This window comes from Lemur catta, chromosome 18 (genome assembly GCF_020740605.2).
Source record: "Lemur catta isolate mLemCat1 chromosome 18, mLemCat1.pri, whole genome shotgun sequence".
In the NCBI taxonomy this organism is placed as follows: Eukaryota; Metazoa; Chordata; class Mammalia; order Primates; family Lemuridae; genus Lemur; species Lemur catta.
The window spans coordinates 6,018,387-6,037,271 of NC_059145.1; the positions used below are offsets into that span (position 1 = coordinate 6,018,387).

At 60.0% G+C, this 18,885-nt stretch overlaps 1 protein-coding gene across 17 annotated transcripts; it reads left to right on the top strand.

The window, feature by feature from the left end:
* The first annotated feature begins 3,283 nt into the window (after positions 1-3,283).
* Positions 3,284-18,608, top strand: PDLIM7 (PDZ and LIM domain 7). Of its 17 annotated transcripts, none has more exons than XM_045530546.1 (14): positions 3,284-3,365; positions 4,311-4,417; positions 8,057-8,208; positions 8,282-8,312; positions 8,777-8,895; positions 9,255-9,275; positions 9,522-9,658; positions 9,760-9,796; positions 10,758-10,828; positions 10,990-11,227; positions 12,165-12,345; positions 17,686-17,974; positions 18,063-18,178; positions 18,278-18,608. In XM_045530546.1, the coding sequence occupies exons 2-14, from the start codon at positions 4,322-4,324 to the stop codon at positions 18,362-18,364; spliced, it is 1,575 nt and encodes a 524-aa protein (XP_045386502.1). In that variant the 5' UTR covers positions 3,284-3,365; positions 4,311-4,321; the 3' UTR covers positions 18,365-18,608. The 17 variants fall into 17 exon arrangements, with proteins under 17 accessions (XP_045386502.1, XP_045386512.1, XP_045386504.1 ...); XM_045530556.1 differs by having other exon boundaries at positions 17,854-17,974; XM_045530548.1 differs by having other exon boundaries at positions 10,767-10,828.
* Positions 18,609-18,885: the final 277 nt, after the last annotated feature.

Sequence of the window (18,885 nt, forward strand, 5' to 3'; positions counted from 1 at the left end):
TCTCAGATACAGTGTGACTCAATCCTGGCTACACAGGGAATCACCAAGAAGCCTTTAAAAAATGCCCATGCCCAGGGGTCTGATCTCATCAGTCTAGGTAAGTGGGGCCCTGGGCATCAGTGTTTGTTTTCAATTTCCAGACAATTGTAGTATGTGTGCAAGGCTGACAGCCACTGCCCCAAGTAAGACAAGTCTCTGGGGTTCGCAGACCATCTAAATACTGCCTCCCAAAGGTGTAGCTTCTGTGCAGAGTTCTCCTCTGGGCTCCACCGTTAGGAATACAACTGCACACTAGACATCTGGATGTCTGAAAGGCATCTCCAAATTCCATGTGTGAAGGGAGGCTAGGGGAAGGAGGGCTCCCCGCAGTGCTCCTCCAGGGTGTGTGCGGCCACAGAAGGCAAAGCCTGGAAGGATGTTAACGCCATGGGCAGGCAGGTTTTACCGTCCCGTCACTCATGCAGGCATTTCCTGATGTGCAATGTCTTAGAGCAAGAGACTGGCTGCTGCATCAGAGACCCCTCCTCCCCATGGTGGCAAGCCCACACCCAGCCCTTGCCAGCTCAGCAAATCCCAGGACACACTGAAGATTACCCAGAGATTCAGGATCATGACCAGAACTGCAACCCAGGACTCTGGGTACCTGACATGACGTCGTTTCCTTCATCACAAATCTAAGCTGCTCTGTTTCCCAGCGATTTCTGTATGGTTCCAACCAGACCATGGAAGCTGCATGGGTCTTGGCCACCAGGGGGCAGTGTCCTAATCCTGTTCCTGCCCAGGGATGCCTGTGCAGGGAGGCTCCTGGCTGGGTCCAAGCCAGAGCCTTGCACTGACCCAAGGAATGGGAGCCTCGGCTCCTCTCCGCTGGAGGACTGCCAGGCTGCCGCTTCTTTCTTTGCTCATTTGCTGTTTCATTTTTTCAATCCTTCCTTCATTTGTTCATTCACATCCACTATGTGCAGGCACTGGCAAATGTTAGTGGACAAGACACACAAGCCCCTGCTCTCATGGGACTGACATACTAATGGGGACAAAGGACAATGAAGAAATGCTACTATAATGTCAGACAGAGGAAAGGGCTATGGGGAACCATAAAGCAGAGCTAGTGCCTAGCGTGTGACGCGGGTGAGCTGCCCCAGAGAGCACAGGTTGGCAGAGCCCTCGGAGGAGGCCACATCTGAGCCGAGACCTGAACAAACGGAGAAGAGCCGCTGCCCCAAGTGCCCCAAGGCAGGAATATGCTCGGCACATTGGAGGAATGACAGGCCAGTGGCTGGAGTGGGGTGAGCAAGTGGTGGGAGTTGGACCCAGTTTATTTACATTGTGTAGATCTAGGGACTTTAGTTTTATTTCAGTGCAATGTGAGCCCACTGGAATGCTAAAGCTGAGGGTGATGCAGTGCAATTTCCGCTTTAAAAATGCCACTTTGGCTGCTGCATGGAGAAGACTGTGGAGAGGGTGAGGGTGAAAGCAGGGAGCACTCATGGTGAGGAGACTGGTACAGGGGCCCAGGCACAAGATGACAGCGGCTGGGACAACAGCAGCAGTGATTAGGTATGAAACATCTTGAAGGCAGAATTTACAGACCCTGGGGGATGACAGGGAGAAGAGAAAGGAAGGATAACTTCATAGTTTCTGCTAAACCAGTTGGATGAAGGGTGACGGCATTTGCTGAGGTGAGGAAGAAGTTAGGGAGGTGGGAAAATCACACGTTTGAATTGGGGCACGATGGGTTTGAGACACCTAGCAGACATGTAGACAGGCTATTGTGTATTGGAGTCTGGAATTCGTGGGGAGGGGTCAGGGCTGGCCACATAACTTGGGAGTCCCTGGCATAAGGTGTCAGTGAAGCCCCAGGACAGCATGGGGCCTTAGGGACCCAGTGTAGACAGATGAGAGATCAGATGGCCAAGGCGGGAGGCAGATGAGGAGCTGCCAGAGGGGGTGCGAAGGAGAGGCCAGTGGGGCAGGAGGAAGCCATGAGCCAGCGGAAAAGGGTGTTTCCAGACAAAGGGAGTGATCAGCCTGGACCAGTGCTGCTCCTAGGCCTGGTAGGATGACAGCTGAGAACCCCATTAATTTGATGACCTGGAAGTCACTGGAAACTTTGAGAGATCTCAGAGGACTGGTGGGGACAAGTGGGGAAAACCAGAGAAAACCAAGTGGAGACAGAAGAGGGATAGACAGACAACTCCTTAGGGGGATTTTGCTCTCAAGGGGTGTAGAATGAAAGGGAAGCAGCTGGAGAGGGACGTGGGATCAGGAGAAGGTGTCTTTAACAGAACTCTTCCAGCAGGGGGAGGACAGCGCCATGTCCTAGAAGCTGAGAGGACGGGACCAGCAACAAAGTGGAGGGTGGACGACTGTTCCTTCACCCCAACACTCTCCTGTGCTCCATTGTCCTCACCGCCTGGGGTCGCTGCCTGGGCTGCGTGCTGGGGGCAAAGTGGGGACTCTGAGGACACCCCCACTGGAGATGCAGCCTGCTCTGGAGTGGGGTGGAACAGCCCATCTCCGACACTGTGTGGGGGTGCCGAGCGGGGCCTCGCAGCGCTGCGTGCGGGCTGCTGACTCTGCCGCGAGTTGGACGGAAGTGCGGGCAGGCCCCACAGGTCAGGCTCAGGGCACAGCCAAGGGCCCCCTCCAGCTCCCTCTCCTCCTGCCATTTTTTTTTCTGGCTTCCTTCGGTAGAGTGTTCTGCAAATCTAGCTTTTGCAGGGCGGGGGCGGGGGCTGTCTCCCAATGTTGCCCAGGCTGGTCTCGAACTCCTGGGCTCGAGATCCTCCGCCTCTGCCTCCCAAATAGCTGAGGTGACAGGCGGAAGCCGCGGTGCGCGGCTGCAAATCTAGCTTAAAGCTCCCCTGTCTCCCCTCAACTCCCCGCGCTTGCCTTGTCCCCGCTGGAATCCCCTTGATTTAGAAGTTCTGGAGCCGCCAGTGGCTGTGCCTAAAACACCGGCCCTCCCGACGGCCCTGAGAGGCGGGATTATTGTCCCGTTTTTCCAAGGAGGAAACGAAGGTTCGGAGAGGACTAGCACCAGGCTCGCCGGTTTCGAAGGCCGCGTCCCCTCACTCGTCAGCGGGAGGCGCACGGGACTGGGCCGGGCGGCGTCTCCGGCGGGGCGTCCGCAGCGCAGGACCCGCCCCGGCCGCCCCGCGAGCGGCCGCCTGCTACCCGGCCGGAGGAGTTGGGCGGGGCGTCCCACCGGCGGGGAGGGGCTCGTAGGCGTGGCCTGTGGCCACGCCCCTTCCGTGGGCTCAAAGCGGCTGGTGCCCGCGGGGCGGGGTCACAACTCGGGCCGCCCGTCCCCGCGCGGCTCTCTGGAGCCTGTCGCCGAGCAGCGCCCCGGCGGGGCCGAGCAGGTACTGGCGACCATGCGGGGCGTCTTGGGCTGGGCCAGGCGGGGGCCCGAGGCCTGCTGAGGACCACAAAGCGCACTGGCGTTCGTGGCCAGCGCTGTGCTTCCTCCCGCGGGCCCGGGCCCTGCCTCCGCCCCCGCCTTCCTGCCGCGAAGCCCGTTGCGGTGCGGCAGATTGGCGCCTGCGCCGCTTCCTGCGGCCGGGACCGGCCAATGCATGGGGCCCGGGCGGAGGACTAGGGGAAACTGAGTCACGTCGGTGTGGGAGGCACCACCCCCACTGGGCTCCAGGATGGATCCCCCTCCTCGCCACGCTTTGGGGTGCTGGCCCCCACCGATCTCTGCAGGGGCTTCAACCCGCTCCCGCCCCCTCCTTCAGCACCCAGGGGTCCCGCCCTGGCTCCCAGCAGCCTAGACTGGTCTGGGAATGGCTAGGACCCGCTCCAGCCGCCTCCCTCCCCTCCCCTCCTCTCCCCCTCGCGTCCCGAGCCCCCGTGTGCTCCCTCCGCTGGCTCTTCGCACAGTGTCAGCTTACACGCCTTATATAGTCCGAGCAGGCTCCAGTCGCGGCCTGCCTGCCGGGACCTGGGGGTGGGGGAGAGGAGAACCGGCCCCTGACTCACCCCACAGCCCGAAGCTCCAGGCTGGCTTGGGGGAAGGCCGTGCCAAATTAGTCCCGCAGCCCACCGCTGGGTGAAGAGAGCCCCAAGCCTGGTTGCGGGCACCCCTCACTGCCCCAGTCCCTGGGGGAGGGAGCCTGCTCCTGTCTTTCTAAAGTAAGGTCTGCCAGCCAGCAGCCCAGCCCAGCCTGATGAGATACCTGCCTACCTGTGCCTTGGGTGTGCTCCCATCTGCCAGTGCCTGCTTGGCACATGTCCAGGGCTAATGTCCTGCGCTGGGCCTGCCTGCTCACCATGCCAGACACTCACCTTCGCTTCTCTCCTCTCAGGAGCCAGCACCATGGATTCCTTCAAGGTAGTGCTGGAGGGGCCAGCACCTTGGGGCTTCCGGCTGCAAGGGGGCAAGGACTTCAATGTGCCCCTCTCCATCTCCCGGGTGAGCCTAGGTTGGGGAGGGGCTTCCCCACAGGCCTTTGAGTGCTCCCATGTCCAGTGGGTGACGGGAGGAGTCTGAGCAGGAGTGAGCCAGGGGCCGACAGGCCAGAGATGTGGTGGGTACCTGCTGCAAGGACTTCCACCTAGGTGGGTACTGAGACAGGAGCCCCCGAGCGTTCCCAGCGCTGCACTGTACCTGCTGCCATTCCACCAAGCTCTCATGGCCACCGCTGAGGGCCGGGGGTAGGCCCATTCTGCATGATGGGAACCTGAGGTCTCCAGGAAGTATCTGAGCTTGAGAGAGCAATGGTTGGAGCCAGGCTACAGGCAGGGCACTCTGACATGGGATCTCCCTTCAGCCTCACTGCCACATAGGGAATAGCAGTCCTCATCTTGTTTCTCCAGGTGAGGGAACTTGGAGAGGTGGAGGGGCTCATTCAGTGGGATTTAAATTGAGGCACAGGATGGCCTGCACTTTCTGTGGGTAGGAACAGGAGGTCTCTCCCCAGCTTATGTGAGGACCTGCATCCCCACCCACATTCAGGATGCAGTGGCCTTTGACCCCAAGCAGAAGTGTGGGAGAGGGCTCAGTTCTAGGGCCCTGACTCCAACTCCTGAGAGCCTGCCCTGGTGGGGCGGAGCTGGGGGCTGACTCCTCCCTATAGCAGGGGGATTGCCTTATATGCCCAAGAATGCAGCCCCATGCTGGGATAGCCAACAGTGGCTAGAGTCTGTGGAGCCTAAAAGGGCTGGCCTAGGCCTAGACTCCTGCACCCTATCCTTGGGCCCCTCAGCCTGGTCACCAGGCTGCAGCCCAGCTGTAGGGTCCAGTTGTGGGACACAGAGCAAACTGCCTGCCCAGAGTGAGTGAGGCCAGCCCTTTGGCTGGTATCTCTGACTGTGGCCTGGGGGTCAGCCGGGGGGCAGGGACTTCCTGCCCCTGCATCCGCCTGCCCAGAGACCCACCCAGGCAATGGTGGGCTGGCAGCTGTGGCAGGAAGCCAGAGCAAGCCCAGCCCAGAGTGGGCTGGAGGGTTGTCCAGGCACTGCCCAGCCTAAGAGGGCCTCCAGGCAGTTTGTCTGTGGGACTGGGCTTGGTGGCCAGGGCAGGCAGGCAGGCACTGCTCTTCCCAGGGATCCTCCCATGGGGTTCTCCTGGAACTTGCCCTGCCAGCAGGATAGCTAAGGGCAGTGGTGCCCCTACCACACCCACATCCCCCTACACAATCCTCAAGCCTTGTCATCCCTGAAAACCTACCCTACATCCCCTGCCCTTGTAAGGTGCTGGCCAGTATAGGTGGCTGGTCTGGGTCTCCCTTTCTTCATTGATGGGAATGACTTTCAGATGTGGCCAGTTGGGGGCACTCTGGACCCAGGCTCCCTTGTCAGCAGCCCCAGCATGTGGGTGGGGCCACCAGCTGAGCCCAGCCCTGGAGTTGGACCTAGGCCCAGGTGGGTGGGCGGGGTGGTCTTTTCTGAGCTAGGCTGGCCCCCGCCCCCTCCCCTGACCCTGGAATGGAGGAGGGAGGGAAAAGGGAGGGATGGGGCTGGCTGTGGGCCTGGGCCTGAGATGAGGTAATGTCTGGGACTGGGGGGTTGGGCTGCTCAGGCTGACTCACCCCCACCCCATGCAGTGTCCAGCCCCCTGGCTTTTCCCCTCCTTGGGCCCTCTGGCCTCACCCTGCCCCTGGCTTGCCTGCTCCCTGCTTCTCTCTCCAGCCTCCTCCCCCGCGCTTCTGCTTCACTCTCCGATCTGTGCCCACTCCCCTATCCCTCCCTGCTTCCCGCCTCCCTGCTCCAAGGAAGGAAGTGGTCCCCACCCCTGCCCCTTCCAAGAGCCAGCTGCTCCTGCCCACCCCAAGACCCCTACCTCGGCCTCAGCCCACCTCCCAGGAGCCAGCCCTTGTGGGTAGGGAGTGGCTGGACCAGGCTTCCCTTCTACTGACTGACTCACCATGGCCTTGAGTAAGTCACTTCCCCTCCAGGGCGTCACTTCCCCATGCCCATTAGAAGTGGCTGGATTGAACTAAAAGGTGAGATAGGGGATCCAGGCCCCAAACTCAACCAGGGATCAGGGAGTCTTTCCAGTTGGGCTGACTCCTCATTTGGGTCCTCATGCTCAGCAGAGGTGCCTAGAGTGCTGGAGCCTCAGGGTCATGGTCAAATCCTGGCCCTGCCTCTTACTGGCTGGGTAACTTGGGATCAGTTGCTTAACCTCTCTGTGTGTTTTCCCAAGTGTAAAATGGGTATAATCCCAGACTACTCCACAGGGTTGTTTGGAGGATTCAGTGGCAATATGTGGCAGTACTGGGTGCTCACTAAATATAAGCTGCTATTCTTACTATTATAATTTAGGGAGTGAAGAGGGGCCACCCAGCTCTCTTATTCTCCTAACCTCCCATGCAAGCGTGAAACAGTCAAAGCCAGCTTTCCCTTCTTGTCCCAGTGCTGTGCCCTGTGACATCTCTCTGTCACCTCTTAGCTCCCCTCTCCCTGCCTCTGCTCAGCCTGTGCACTGGCCCACCTGAGGAGCCTCCTGGGGCCACTGGCAGCCCCTAGTCCCCCACCGGTGAAGTGTAAATTTGCTTTCCTTCACTGCCCCACAGAAGCCTGCTCAGTGCATTCCAGGTCCCTTGCCAGATGGCTGGGTGGCCCCGTGGGTTCAGACCCATAGATAGCCACGCCTGCCTGTGTTGACAGGGCTGGGCCCAGTGGGGTTTGTCGGGGTCACCTCTATCAGGGTCCTGGGAAATACCCTATCCTAGGTCTTAAAACTGCAAGCAGTCCCTCTACCCTCAAGGCCAAGTCCTGGTTTCTTCCCCTGGCATTCGAAGCTGTCATGAGTGGACTTTCTCACCTGCTAGGCAGCACACCCCATTCTCCTTTGCCAAGGCCTGCCACTTCCCAGAAGCCCTCCTTGATGGTCTCAGCTGATGCTGGTGGTGACCATTCCCAGCCTACTATTTCCCCTCATGTGCCATAGGAAGCAGGAGTTCCCAACTCAGGGCCTGAAGGACTGGAGCCAGGGGAGTGATGGAGCAATCGAGGGCATGGAGGTGACACCCATTTACAGCCTATGAGGCCCCAGCTTACACCTTAGGCCCCAGTCAGACACTGTTCACAGGGAACCTGGAGATGACCAGGCCTATTCCCAGCTTACAAGGGGTCCTGGCAGGTCCCTGCCGGTGGCCCCAGGACAGGGTGGTGGAGCATGAGAGGTGAGTGAGCCGCCAGCAGTGTCAGGAGGGCGCTGCCGTGTGCACAGGCGAGCGGGCACATTTGGAAGGTGGACTAACCTGAGCAAGAGGCCAGCAGGAGCTTCAAAAGGCTGTGGTCCTAGCTGGAACGCTTGGGTTTTAGCCCAAAGGTGGCTGTTTGTTGATGTCCTAACACTTTCTGGACCATGGGGGAGGGTTGTGGAGGCCAGTAAATCAATAAGCAGTGTGATCCGGGTAATTGTGAAGCTCCGGTGAACGCCACTTATAGGTCGCTTTAGTATCCGGCAGCTGTCTAGAAATACGTTGAAAGAGCAGGTCTGTGGGTTCTGGAAGTGGGGCAGCTTAGGGAGGGGCAGGGTCACCTGCCTTTGGCCTCAGTTTGGTCTGAGTCTGGGCCTTCCTTACCCTTCACCTCTCCGCAGCTCACTCCGGGAGGCAAGGCTGCGCAGGCCGGCGTGGCTGTGGGCGACTGGGTGCTAAGCATCGATGGTGAGAACGCGGGGAGCCTCACGCACATCGAAGCCCAGAACAAGATCCGTGCCTGCGGGGAGCGCCTCAGCCTGGGTCTCAGCAGGTGTGTGGGCGCCGCCTGCGGGTGGGGACCCCTTTGGGCCTGGCCAGCCATCACGCTTTCGCTTCTCCCCTAGGGCCCAGCCGGCTCAGAGCAAAGCGCAGAAGGTATGCGGCAGGCTGGGACATCTGGGCGGTGGGCAGGGTGGGCTTGGTCGCCAGGGCTGACTTGCCCTCCCTGGCACAGCCTCGGTGCCCCGATCCCCCATCCCCCAATCCCTGGCTGGGAATAAAGGGGAGAGGCCGGGGCTGGAGCTGGGGAGGGTCCAGGGCACACGGAGTTGAGCCGGGGGTTGCCGCACGGTCCGGGTACCACGCGCGTCTGCCTGTCTGTCCGCCTGCCTTCCGCCCGCCCGCCCGCCTGCGCTGTGTGCCCACCCGCGCTCGGTCCTCCCTGGGCCCTGCTGGGCTGAGACCATCACTCCCAAATGAGCCTCTGGAAACCTGAGTGCCCCTCTCCCCCTCACCTCCAGCCAGATGTGTGGGGCGGAGCTGGAGCCCTCTGGGGGGTCGCCCCGCTGCCACCCAGACCCCCACCCCTGCCCGGCCTGCCCCACTCTGTCTCTGCCCAGGCCCTGGCCCCTGCCGCGGACCCCCCGCGGTACACCTTTGCACCCAGCGCCTCCCTCAACAAGACGGCCCGGCCCTTCGGGGCGCCCCTGCCTGCTGACAGCGCCCCGCAGCAGAATGGGTACGTGGCCCTGCCCGCCGCCCGGCCGCGGCCCCACACCCGCTGTCGGCTGCTGCTCCTGCGTTGCGCCCTGCCTGGCAGAACCGTGCGGCCGCGACCCCTGGTGGTCGGGGTGGGGGCCGCAGGCCCAGGGCCTCTCCCAAGGGTGTGGCTCCTGCCGGGCACCGCCCTCGGGCCGCTCCGACCCAGGCAGCGCTCGGCAGGTGGCCCAGGGTTGGGATGTGGTGCCAGGCCACCTGAGCCAGGGACAGTCAGTGCTGCCTTACCCCCGGCTGCTCTGACCCCTCCCCATCTTTCTTCCCCCCCTGTGTCTGTCCCTTTGTCCTTTTATCTGTCCATCTGTCTTATTTCCTTCACAGGTGCAGACCCCTGACAAGTCAGTGAGCTCCCTCTGCCTGTCCCTCTCTTCCTTCCTTTTTGCACTGTGGGCGGCAGCCCCTCCCCACCCTGGCTGCCTCCTCTCCACTCTGACTGCCCTCCTGTCCCTCACCCAGCCACTCAGTGGGCCCCGGCCTTGCCCTTCCCCACTCCCTCCCTTCACGGTAGCCCACCTGCACCAGGTCCTGGGAGGGGCTGCCCCCATTGCCCAGCCTGGCAGCAGGTTCTGAGCCATACCCTCCCCGCAGACAGCCTCTCCGGCCACTGGCCCCAGATGCCAGCAAGCAGCGGCTGATGGAGAACACGGAGGACTGGCGTCCGCGGCCCGGTACAGGCCAGTCCCGCTCCTTCCGCATCCTTGCCCACCTCACGGGCACGGAGTTCAGTAAGTGGTGGCCCAGGGCAGGGTGGACTTTCCTGGCCCCAGCCAGGCCTGAGCGCTGACCCTCTGTTGTCCTTGGCCAATGCCCGCCTCTGTCCTCTCAGTGCAAGACCCGGATGAGGAACACCTGAAGAAATCAAGGTAAAAAGACAGGCACCAGCCCCTCTCTCCTACCTCCTGCCTCTTCCATTATAGCCACTACCCCGGTGTCTGCTCCTGGGGCTCCCCAGCCAGCATTCTCCATTCCCCTTCCTCCCTTCCTTCCTTCCTTCCTTCCTCCCTCCCTTCCATCTCTCCTTCCTTCCACTTCCTCCTCGCTCTCTCTGCCCCTCAGGGAAAAGTATGTCCTGGAGCTGCAGAGCCCATGCTACACACGGCTTCGGGACTGGCACCACCAGCGCTCTGCCCACGTGCTCAACGTGCAGTCGTAGCCTGGCCCTCTCTGGCCAGCTGCCCTCTCTGCCTCCCTCTTTCTGTTCCTCCTGCCCCTGGCATCCCCCTTGGTGCCTCCAGCTTCTGCTTACCTCACCACCCCTCTCCTGCCCCTGGCCTAAGCCTCCTGCTGGCCTGGCCCTGGCAGCCCGCCTGGCTGGGGCCTGGCTTTGTCTGCCACTGGCTTCCCTCTCTGCCCTGTGGTCCTGCTGTCTGCCAGGTCTGTGCTGCCTCAGGCATGGAAATAAACATTCTCAGTCCTGCCTGCTCTGCCTCTGTCTTCTATCTTGGTGGGCCTGGTTTGCATTTTGGGTGTGGGGATGTTTGATGGTTCAGACTCAGTGTGGGACCTGCCATTCTGGGTCTCAGTGGGAGGGTGTGCCTGGCAAAGGGGGCCCTCCCCTGCCATCAGAGCCAGCTCTCTGGCGTGACGGGAGCCCCAAGAGCTGCCCCAGAAGTGGGAACCCTGTTCTACCTCCCGGCTCCAGACAATAGTCCAGCTAGCTGCACGTGGCTAGGAGAAGCTGTCCTCCCCTCCTACCCCGGGGGGACCTGCAGTCCAGCCCAGCAGCTCTCATGCACCCAGGCATCTCCCGTGGGGCCAGCTGGACCCAGGTTGGGGGGAGGGGCCACGTCAGGAGCCTCAGCCATGCAGGGCCTTGAATGGCAGATCTTGCAGCCAGGTGCCCAGGACGGAAGCCCCAGCCCCAGCCTCAGCTACACCCCAGGAACCCTGGCCTGGTGAGAGAGGGTGGGCTTGGGCTTAGGGAAAGGTATGGGGGTGGTGGGCTCCTCAAACGGGTATGGGGGTGGTATGCTCTTCAAAGCTGCCCTGGGCTCCACCCCCTGTCCGTTGGGGTCCCTGGGCACCCCCCTGGAGCCACTTTCCTTGGCCCTGGCAGGCCCTACCACCCCTAGCCCCACCAGCCGCCCACCCTGGGCTGTGGACCCTGCATTCGCTGAGCGCTACGCCCCAGACAAAACAAGCACAGTGCTGACCCGGCACAGCCAGCCGGCCACACCCACACCTCTGCAGAATCGTACCTCCATCGTGCAGGCGGCTGCTGGAGGGGGCACAGGAGGGGGCGGCAGCAGCAACGGCAAGACTCCCGTGTGCCACCAGTGTCACAAGGTCATCCGGTGGGTGGCCCCTTCCTTTCCTACCCTGGCCTTGCCTGGCCTGCAGTCTGGCCCCAGACTGTCTACCCATTTGTCTTACCCCAGCTGCCACTGGGGGACAATAAGGATTCAATTCCCAGTTGGAGTTGGGGGACGGGGACCTGGCCTGGGTCCCCAGAGTCTTAATCCCAAACTACATTAACCAGTGGCAGCATCTGCCCTTGTGAAATGGCAGAAGGGGCCCACCACACACTGAAGCTGCACCCAAGGACTCACTACTCTGGGCAAAGAAGGGCCTGCCCCCCCCCCCAGCCCCTCTGCCTCTCCCTCTTGCTCTCAGTCCCTCTTTGCTCCCACAGCAGACAGGCCAAAGGCACCTCCCTCTATGCACTGCTCCCTGGGGCCCAGCAGGGTCACACAGGCCTCTGGAATCACTGTGCCAAATTCTAGAGGCTTCCTAGTTCTCAGCCCTGGCCCTGGCCTGCTCTTGACTCTCATCAGTTTTTAGGCAGAAGCTCTGCAGAGGATGCCCTCCTTTAGATACCCCTGTTCATCTGGGACATGCAGGGCCCTCCCCAGGCTGGGTGGAACAGGCAGGCAGGACAGAGTGGGCACCAGGGTCTGCCCAGGTGTCCTTGGCACTCCGGGCCTCCGGCCCCCCCCCCCAGGGGCCAGTTCCTCAGGGTTGTCTCCTTAGACTCAAGTTGTCAGCCCCTACTCGGTCCTCCCTGCTCTAAAAGCGCCTCTCCTGTCGTCAGGCAGTACAGTGTGGCTGCACTGGCCCTCTTCAAGCTTCCTCACTCTCCTGTCTGTTCCCAGGTGTGTCTTGGAAACTGGGGAGAATGAACTTCCCCACCCAAGGCTTCCTAATAGGTGGTCAACAGACCCACGTGGGCTCTGGCCAAAAGCCCGGCCTCATCTGTATGTGTTCCCTCTGACTGCCCTCGCCTCCCCTCAGGGGGCGCTACCTGGTGGCGCTGGGCCACGCATACCACCCGGAGGAGTTCGTGTGCAGCCAGTGCGGAAAGGTTGTGGAAGAGGGCGGCTTCTTCGAGGAGAAGGGCGCCATCTTCTGCCCGCCCTGCTATGATGTGCGGTATGCACCCAGCTGTGCCAAGTGCAAGAAGAAGATCACTGGCGTGAGTGGGGCTGGCGGGTGGGTGGGAAGGCGAGCCCCATGCCCGTCGGCGTGGAGGAGTGTTGAGCAGCTCCCGGGCCTGGGGCTCTCCCTGCATAAGCCCTTCAGACCCTTAACGCCTGATAAACAGGCTGCTATATTGGTCTCACTTTATATTAGGCAGGATCCTCTTAACAAATGACCGAAGTCCTACTCAGAAGGGCTCGATCAAAAAAAGAAAGGTATTGGGTCAAATGACTGTGAAGCCCAAGGCGCTAATTTCAGGCCCAGCTGAGTCCAGGCACTGAGGTCTTCAGGACTCTGTCACTTGCTTCTGCTCTCATCTGCGTTGGCTTCCTGCCCCAGCACGCTTTGCCCTAGAAGGCAGCAGAGATGGTGCTGCAGTATCTGCAGGGTTACAAGTCGCCGTAGTACCACAGGGTGAAAGAGAGATCACTCTGTCCCAGGTGATGCACCAAAAGTCCCTGTGCAGATGCGCCTGGGCCTGGCTTGGGTCACATGACTATCCGTGAACCAAGCCTGTGAGTCCGATTACCAGGCGTCAGTGGCACCCGGCTCTGGAGCTTGGGGGGAGCTGCCTGAACCCTAGACCAAGAGCGAGGGAATGCGTGGTTCGCTATAATGAAACCAGGGTGGCGCTGCTGTAGGAAGGGAAGCGCTCAAGTGAGAGAGGGTGGCTGCGCCGGTTGGGATTGCGTTCAGCTGCAGCAACAGAAAGCCCCACTGCAGAGACTTCGACAGAGAGCATTCTTTATTTCTGTCACAGGATTTCCAGGGCCAGAGCAGCAGTCCAGCATGCCTTTGGGGGCCTAGGCTTTTCCCACCTTGTTGCTCCAGAATCCCAGCCTTATCATATAATGGTTACCAGATGGCCGCTCAAGTCCCAGGCTGCTGTTCTCACTCCAGGCAGGAAGGAGAGGGAGGGGGCAATGGCATTCTTTTAATAGGCTTTACCTCTGCACTCTGGAAGAAAAGCTGGGAATGGGCTTCCATCTTTATCGTTTTGGCTGGAACTGTCATCATATGACCACCCCGAGCTGCAAGGGCAGCTGGGAGATGCAGTATTTAGCTGTCCAGCCTCAGTGACAGGGAAAGGCAAAAAGGAAGAGAGTTGAGATAGGCTTCCGAGAGGCTAATCCTCAGTGTCCGCTGTACCTAGTGCTCGAGAAACTGAGGCTCTGGAAGATAACTTGCTGGGCTTTAAGTGTGCGAGACTATTGAGTGGCAAAACCAGAAATTCAGACTCAAAAATTTGTAACTCAAAATCCTATTCTTCCCATGGAGGGTAAACACAGAGTATAGTCTGACCCGGTTTCCTGTGGGAAAACCTGCTGCCACTCAGGACTGGGCTTGGGATTTGGGTCAGTGCACGTTAAGAGCTAAAAGTAGGCTGCATATGGTGGTTCACACCTGTAATCCCAGCACTTTGGGAGGCCGAGGTGGGAGGACCTTTTGAGGCCAGACGTTCAAGACCAGCCTGGGCAACATAGGAAGACCCTGTCTCTACAAAAAATAAAAAAAATAGCCAGGTGCGGTGGCACGTGCCTGTAATCCCAGCTACTCAGGAGGCTAAGGCGGGAGGATCACCTGAGCCCAGGAGCTTGAGGCTGCAGTGAGCTATGATCAGGCCACTGCACTCCAGCATACGTAACAGAGTGAGACCCTGTCTCTAAAAAAACAGCTAAAGTAATGGGCCGTCTCCACCGACTTATTCTCTTCATTAGATGTGGACAGCATGCCAGGAGGTGTGCCCCATAGCGGGCAACACGAACAAGACAGATGTGGGCCCTGCCCCCAGGAGCTCGCACTGGGCAAGGGGACTCAGAGAGCGTCACAGGCTGAAGGCAGAGCCAGCCATTGTGCTTTACCCTGGGGGGGAAGGGGCAGAACAGTCAGGGTGGACAAGCTGAGAAGGGTTCCTGTTGTGCATACATGGGAGCCCAGGCCCAGGGAGGGCCAGAAACTGCCCAAGTCTGCACAGAACATGGCGGCTGAGCCAGGAGCACCCCCAGGCCCTCCTGATGCCCACCTCAGGCTCTCCCTACCTCACCCTTCCTCTTTATTTTTGGATCTAGAGGCAGGGCTTCCAGATGTGGCCGGAGAGCTCTGTGATGGTGAAGTCCATATCAGTGAGGGTTACCTTGACCGAAGTGGTGGAAAACTCAAAATAACGGCTGCTTATTTCTTACCTAAAAAAGCCCAGGCGTGGACAGTCTGGGGCTGCTCTGGTTGGCTCCTGTGTCTTGTTGCTCGGCCGTCATCTCCTCCTGCTTACCATGCATAGCCAAGGTGGCTCTTGGGCCTCGGCCAAAATGTCCACATCCCAGCCAGCAGGAGGTGGGAGGGGAAGAAAGGGGCCAGAGCCCCTTGGCATCCATCTTCAGAGGGTGCTGCCGACCAACCATCTGCTTCCATCCCATTGGTCAGAACCCAGTCACGACACACCGAGCTACAAGGGAAGCTGGGAAATATGGTCTTTATTTTGGGCAACCATGTACCCAGCAAAAAATGGGGGTTTCCATCAGTAGGCATGAAGAGGAGGAGGGACATCATCTGGGTTTGCTTCCTTGGATCAAGGTCCTACTGTTGTCTGAGTGCTCTCCTTGCACTCTACCTGCTGGCTTGTCCCACCCCACCCTGGGCCAGGAGGGATCAGCCCTGCCACAGATGAGGAGGTGAGGCCCAGAGGGCCTAACTGGCTTCTGGCTGGAGTAAGCCTTGGGTGGCAGGCCCTGCTGCCCCAGCCAGGCCCGTGTGTCTGTCTTCATCTCATTGGCTGAAACTGTTGTCACATGACCACCCTGGGGCCCAGGATTTGGTGCAAACAGCCCTGTTTTCACCCCATGGAGTTCACAGCTGGAGAAGTGAGATGGGAGGAAAGGAGAGGCCTGAGGTGTATGTAGTGAGAATGTAGTGGGGCCTGGCTTCCCGCTTGCGGGGACTCCGGATCCTGACAGACCCTCAGGGGCCCCCGAGAGGCAGGAATCTAACCTTGCACCTGACGGTGCTGTGGCATGGCAGTTCCCTGGAGACACTCCTTGCCACTGGCCCCATGCCTGACGTGCCCAGTGCTCAGGCTATAGCACAGGGACAGCAAGACAGGGGATGGGAATGTTGTGACAAGTTGGAGGGAAGTTTGGGTAGGGGGACACTTCAGAGGGACGTGGCCCAGTTGGGATGGCCTGGGGGTCCTGAGCTCTCGAGTCTCATCACCCACCACCAGCGCCCTCACCTGTGCTCCCGCTGCGTGAGTCCCTTCCTGGCACCGCGGGCCTTTCTTTGCGCAGGCCGTCCTCCCTGCCAGGGACACTCTGCAGTACCCTCCTTCCTTCCTTTCCTTTCCGTGCTTCCTTCCTTCCTTCCTTCTCTTCTGGGACTCAAATATCACTTCCTCAGGAACACCTTCCCTGACACCCGCCCCCCCTGGGCCAGATCCCCCACACCGTGCCCTTCCGTCTCTTCCCCAGGTGTGGCCCCGCGGGTTGAGAGCGGGGCTCTCCATGGCTGTGTCGGCACCTGCCCGTTTAGAGGAGGTGGTCAGTAAACACCTGAAGAAGTGGCTGGAAGTGGCCGCTAAGTGGAAGTTAAACACCAGTAGGAAGGATCCCAGGAGAGGGCATAGCTTGTGTCACGAGAGGTGATGGGAGGTGACACCTGGGAAGGGTGTGAGATGAGGCGAGAGCTGAGCGGGCTGTGAGGCCTCTGGGGCAGGAGGGCCAGGTGGAGGGAGCTCAGACGGAGCTGGAGCCCTGTACCATGCGGCCGTGCCAACAGAGGCAGGTGGACTAAGGCAACTTTAGCGGGTAAAAGAGAAATTGATAACTGGGCCACAGGGTCTTCTGAACACCAGCAGAGCCCTGTGTCCCAGCTCGGCCCCCAGCCCTAAGCCCTGCCAGAACCCCTCTCCCACCAGCTCAAAGCCTAGATTCTTGCATTTCCTCTAGGGTTAACCCTGTGCTCCTTTAAAAAAGGCAACACCAGGCCATGAGAAACAGGCAGCTTTGGAGCCAGCCAGACCGGGGCACCAAACCCATTTCTGCCATGTATTGGCTGCATGGACTTGGGCGAGTCGCTCTCTCTGGAACTCACTGAAGTGGGGGTGGCACTGACTGCTGGCCAGTGTGATTGCGAGGTGCACAAAAGATGACACAGATGTTGCAGAGGTCAGAAATAGGCTGTCCAAGAGCTACTTGTCACCCATACTTTTGTCTTGCCTGGGCCACACTGTTTAGTTTTAAAATCAATGGCCAACATATAAAAATCAGATTTCATTTTAGTACCTAACCTCAATTTCAACCTGAGCCTTCTAGGCAGGCATTCCTGAGTGAACCCAGCAGCACTGCCCTTAGAGGCAGAACAGGTGATCCCCCATGACAGGAGGCTCTACCTGGCCCCTGCAGGCACTGGATGTGGGGCCCCCTGCTTCAAGCACAGGGCCATTCTCACAACAGCTCAGCCCTGGGAGCCTCTGCTGCCTCCTGCCCACAGCGAGCAAGGTTAACTGGCCACCACGGGCCAGGCACTGTTGGGGTGGATCAGTTAATAAAACAGTGGGTGCTTCATGCCCTCCTGGACTTTACATTTTAGCAGGAAGAAGCGGGGAGAGACAGGGGAAACAGGCACAGTAAGCAGATTACCTGGTGGCATGTTAGGAGGACAGGTGTTACAGAGGAAATCGCAGAGTGAGGAGCTGGGAGTCCGGCATAGGGAAGGCGGCTGGGCCATGGACCGGTGTGGTCAGAGTGGGCTTCCTGGAGAAGATGACATCTGAGCAGAAACCTGAAGGAGGTGAGGGGTGAGGCTGCGATACATGGGGTAGAGTGATCCAGGCCGAGGGGACATCCAGTGTAAAGCCTCAAGAGGGTGCACCTGGCACGTCAGTTTCGGGCAGGATCCACAGGAGTGTGAGCAAGAACAGCAGCGACAGTCAAGGCCACACGGCTGGCCTCTCACACTAGCCTTCTACTCAGAGCAGCACTACGGGGTTTTGAGCAGGGCATGCATGCAGCCTGGCTTGGGTGCAGAGGCCCCCTGTGGCGGCCAGGGTCAGCGTCTTCTGTAGGGCAGGGGTCAGAGCACACAGGGCGGTTAGTGTGGTCACCCAGGCCAGAGCTGGCCGTGTCCACAGCGCACAGCAGGGAGGCCGTGAGCAGCAGTCCGAATCCGGACATGTCTTGAAGTGGGCCCGGCAGGATTTACCGGTGCACCCGATGTGGAGGGATCGTGAGCAGAAGCGGGTGTGGCTGGAGCAAGTGGTGGGGGAGTTGCCATCGGTGGGTGGGGCGGCTGCGGGAGGGGCAGGTCGGGGTGAGAGCTGGAGCTCAGCTTTGGACAATGGCAGGTCGGAGACCCCTGTGGACGTCCAGTGGAGACCTCAGGGTTGGAGGCAGAAGTGTGGGAGTTGTGCGTTATTAACCATGAGAAGGAAGAAGGCCCAAGGCCAGCCTTCCTGTGTCCAGAGTTCCAGGGGAGGGGGCTGAGCCGCCGAGTGACTGCCTCCTCCTCCCAGGAGATCATGCATGCCCTGAAGGTGACCTGGCACGTACACTGCTTCACCTGCGCCGCCTGCAAGACGCCCATTCGGAACAGGGCCTTCTACATGGAGGAAGGGGCGCCCTACTGCGAGCGAGGTACGGGGTGTCCCAGCCAGGGGAAGGAGGGACAGGCCGGGGGGCAGGTGCAAATCCAGGCCCCCTTCCTCTCTGCCTCCATCCCCAGACTATGAAAAGATGTTTGGCACGAAATGCCGCGGTTGTGACTTCAAGATCGATGCTGGGGACCGCTTCCTGGAGGCGCTGGGCTTCAGCTGGCATGACACATGCTTTGTTTGCTCGGTGAGAGCCCCACCCCCACCTCTGGGATACATGACAGATCGGGAAGGGGCCTCTTCTGCCACCCCCAGCCCCATGTGACTGGACCTTTGTTGTTCCCAGATATGTCAGATCAACCTGGAAGGAAAGACCTTCTACTCCAAGAAGGACAAGCCCCTGTGCAAGAGCCATGCCTTCTCCCACGTGTGAGCCCTGCTGCCCACCGCTGCCATGGCTCCCCTGGCCCAAGGGGTCTGGAGTCATTGCCCAGCATTTCTGGGTATAGCTGACAATGGTCGCTCCAACCCCGACTCCTGGCCCGAGCCTGGGGTTCCCTAGGCCCTGCCCGACTCTCCTCACCTCCCCCCATGTCCCCCACTACCATTGCACGCTGGTGCTGGCCACACCGCCCCTGTTCACCTGCAGTGCCACAATAAACCTGTATCCAGCTGTGTCCTGTGTGCCCTGGCCCCATGCACCAGGAATGTGAAATCTGAGGCATATAGCAGGGTGGAGGTTAAGATAGTTCTCCCAGCGTGGGCCGTCTTGGTAGTTCTCATCATGGGGACATGGAGGATGCATGGTCAGCGGGAGACGGTACAGGCAGGACCCTGTGTGCTAGGCTTGGTGCCCACAGACCTGCAGGGAGCCCCTGGTCTGGCCTGACCTGGAGGTTAGAGAAGTTTGGGATGGATCTGCAGGAAGGGAGCATGGTAGCCTGGAGGGGCTGC

Excerpts from the sequence above, each read along its gene's own strand:
- PDLIM7 (XM_045530546.1), top strand. The coding sequence starts at position 4,322 with ATGGATTCCTTCAAGGTAGTGCTGGAGGGGCCAGCACCTTGGGGCTTC. Across the intron at positions 9,276-9,521 it reads TGCAGACCCCTGACAAGTCA|ACAGCCTCTCCGGCCACTGG; the intron begins GTGAGCTCCCTC and ends CCCTCCCCGCAG. Across the intron at positions 9,797-10,757 it reads GAACACCTGAAGAAATCAAG|ATCTTGCAGCCAGGTGCCCA; the intron begins GTAAAAAGACAG and ends CTTGAATGGCAG.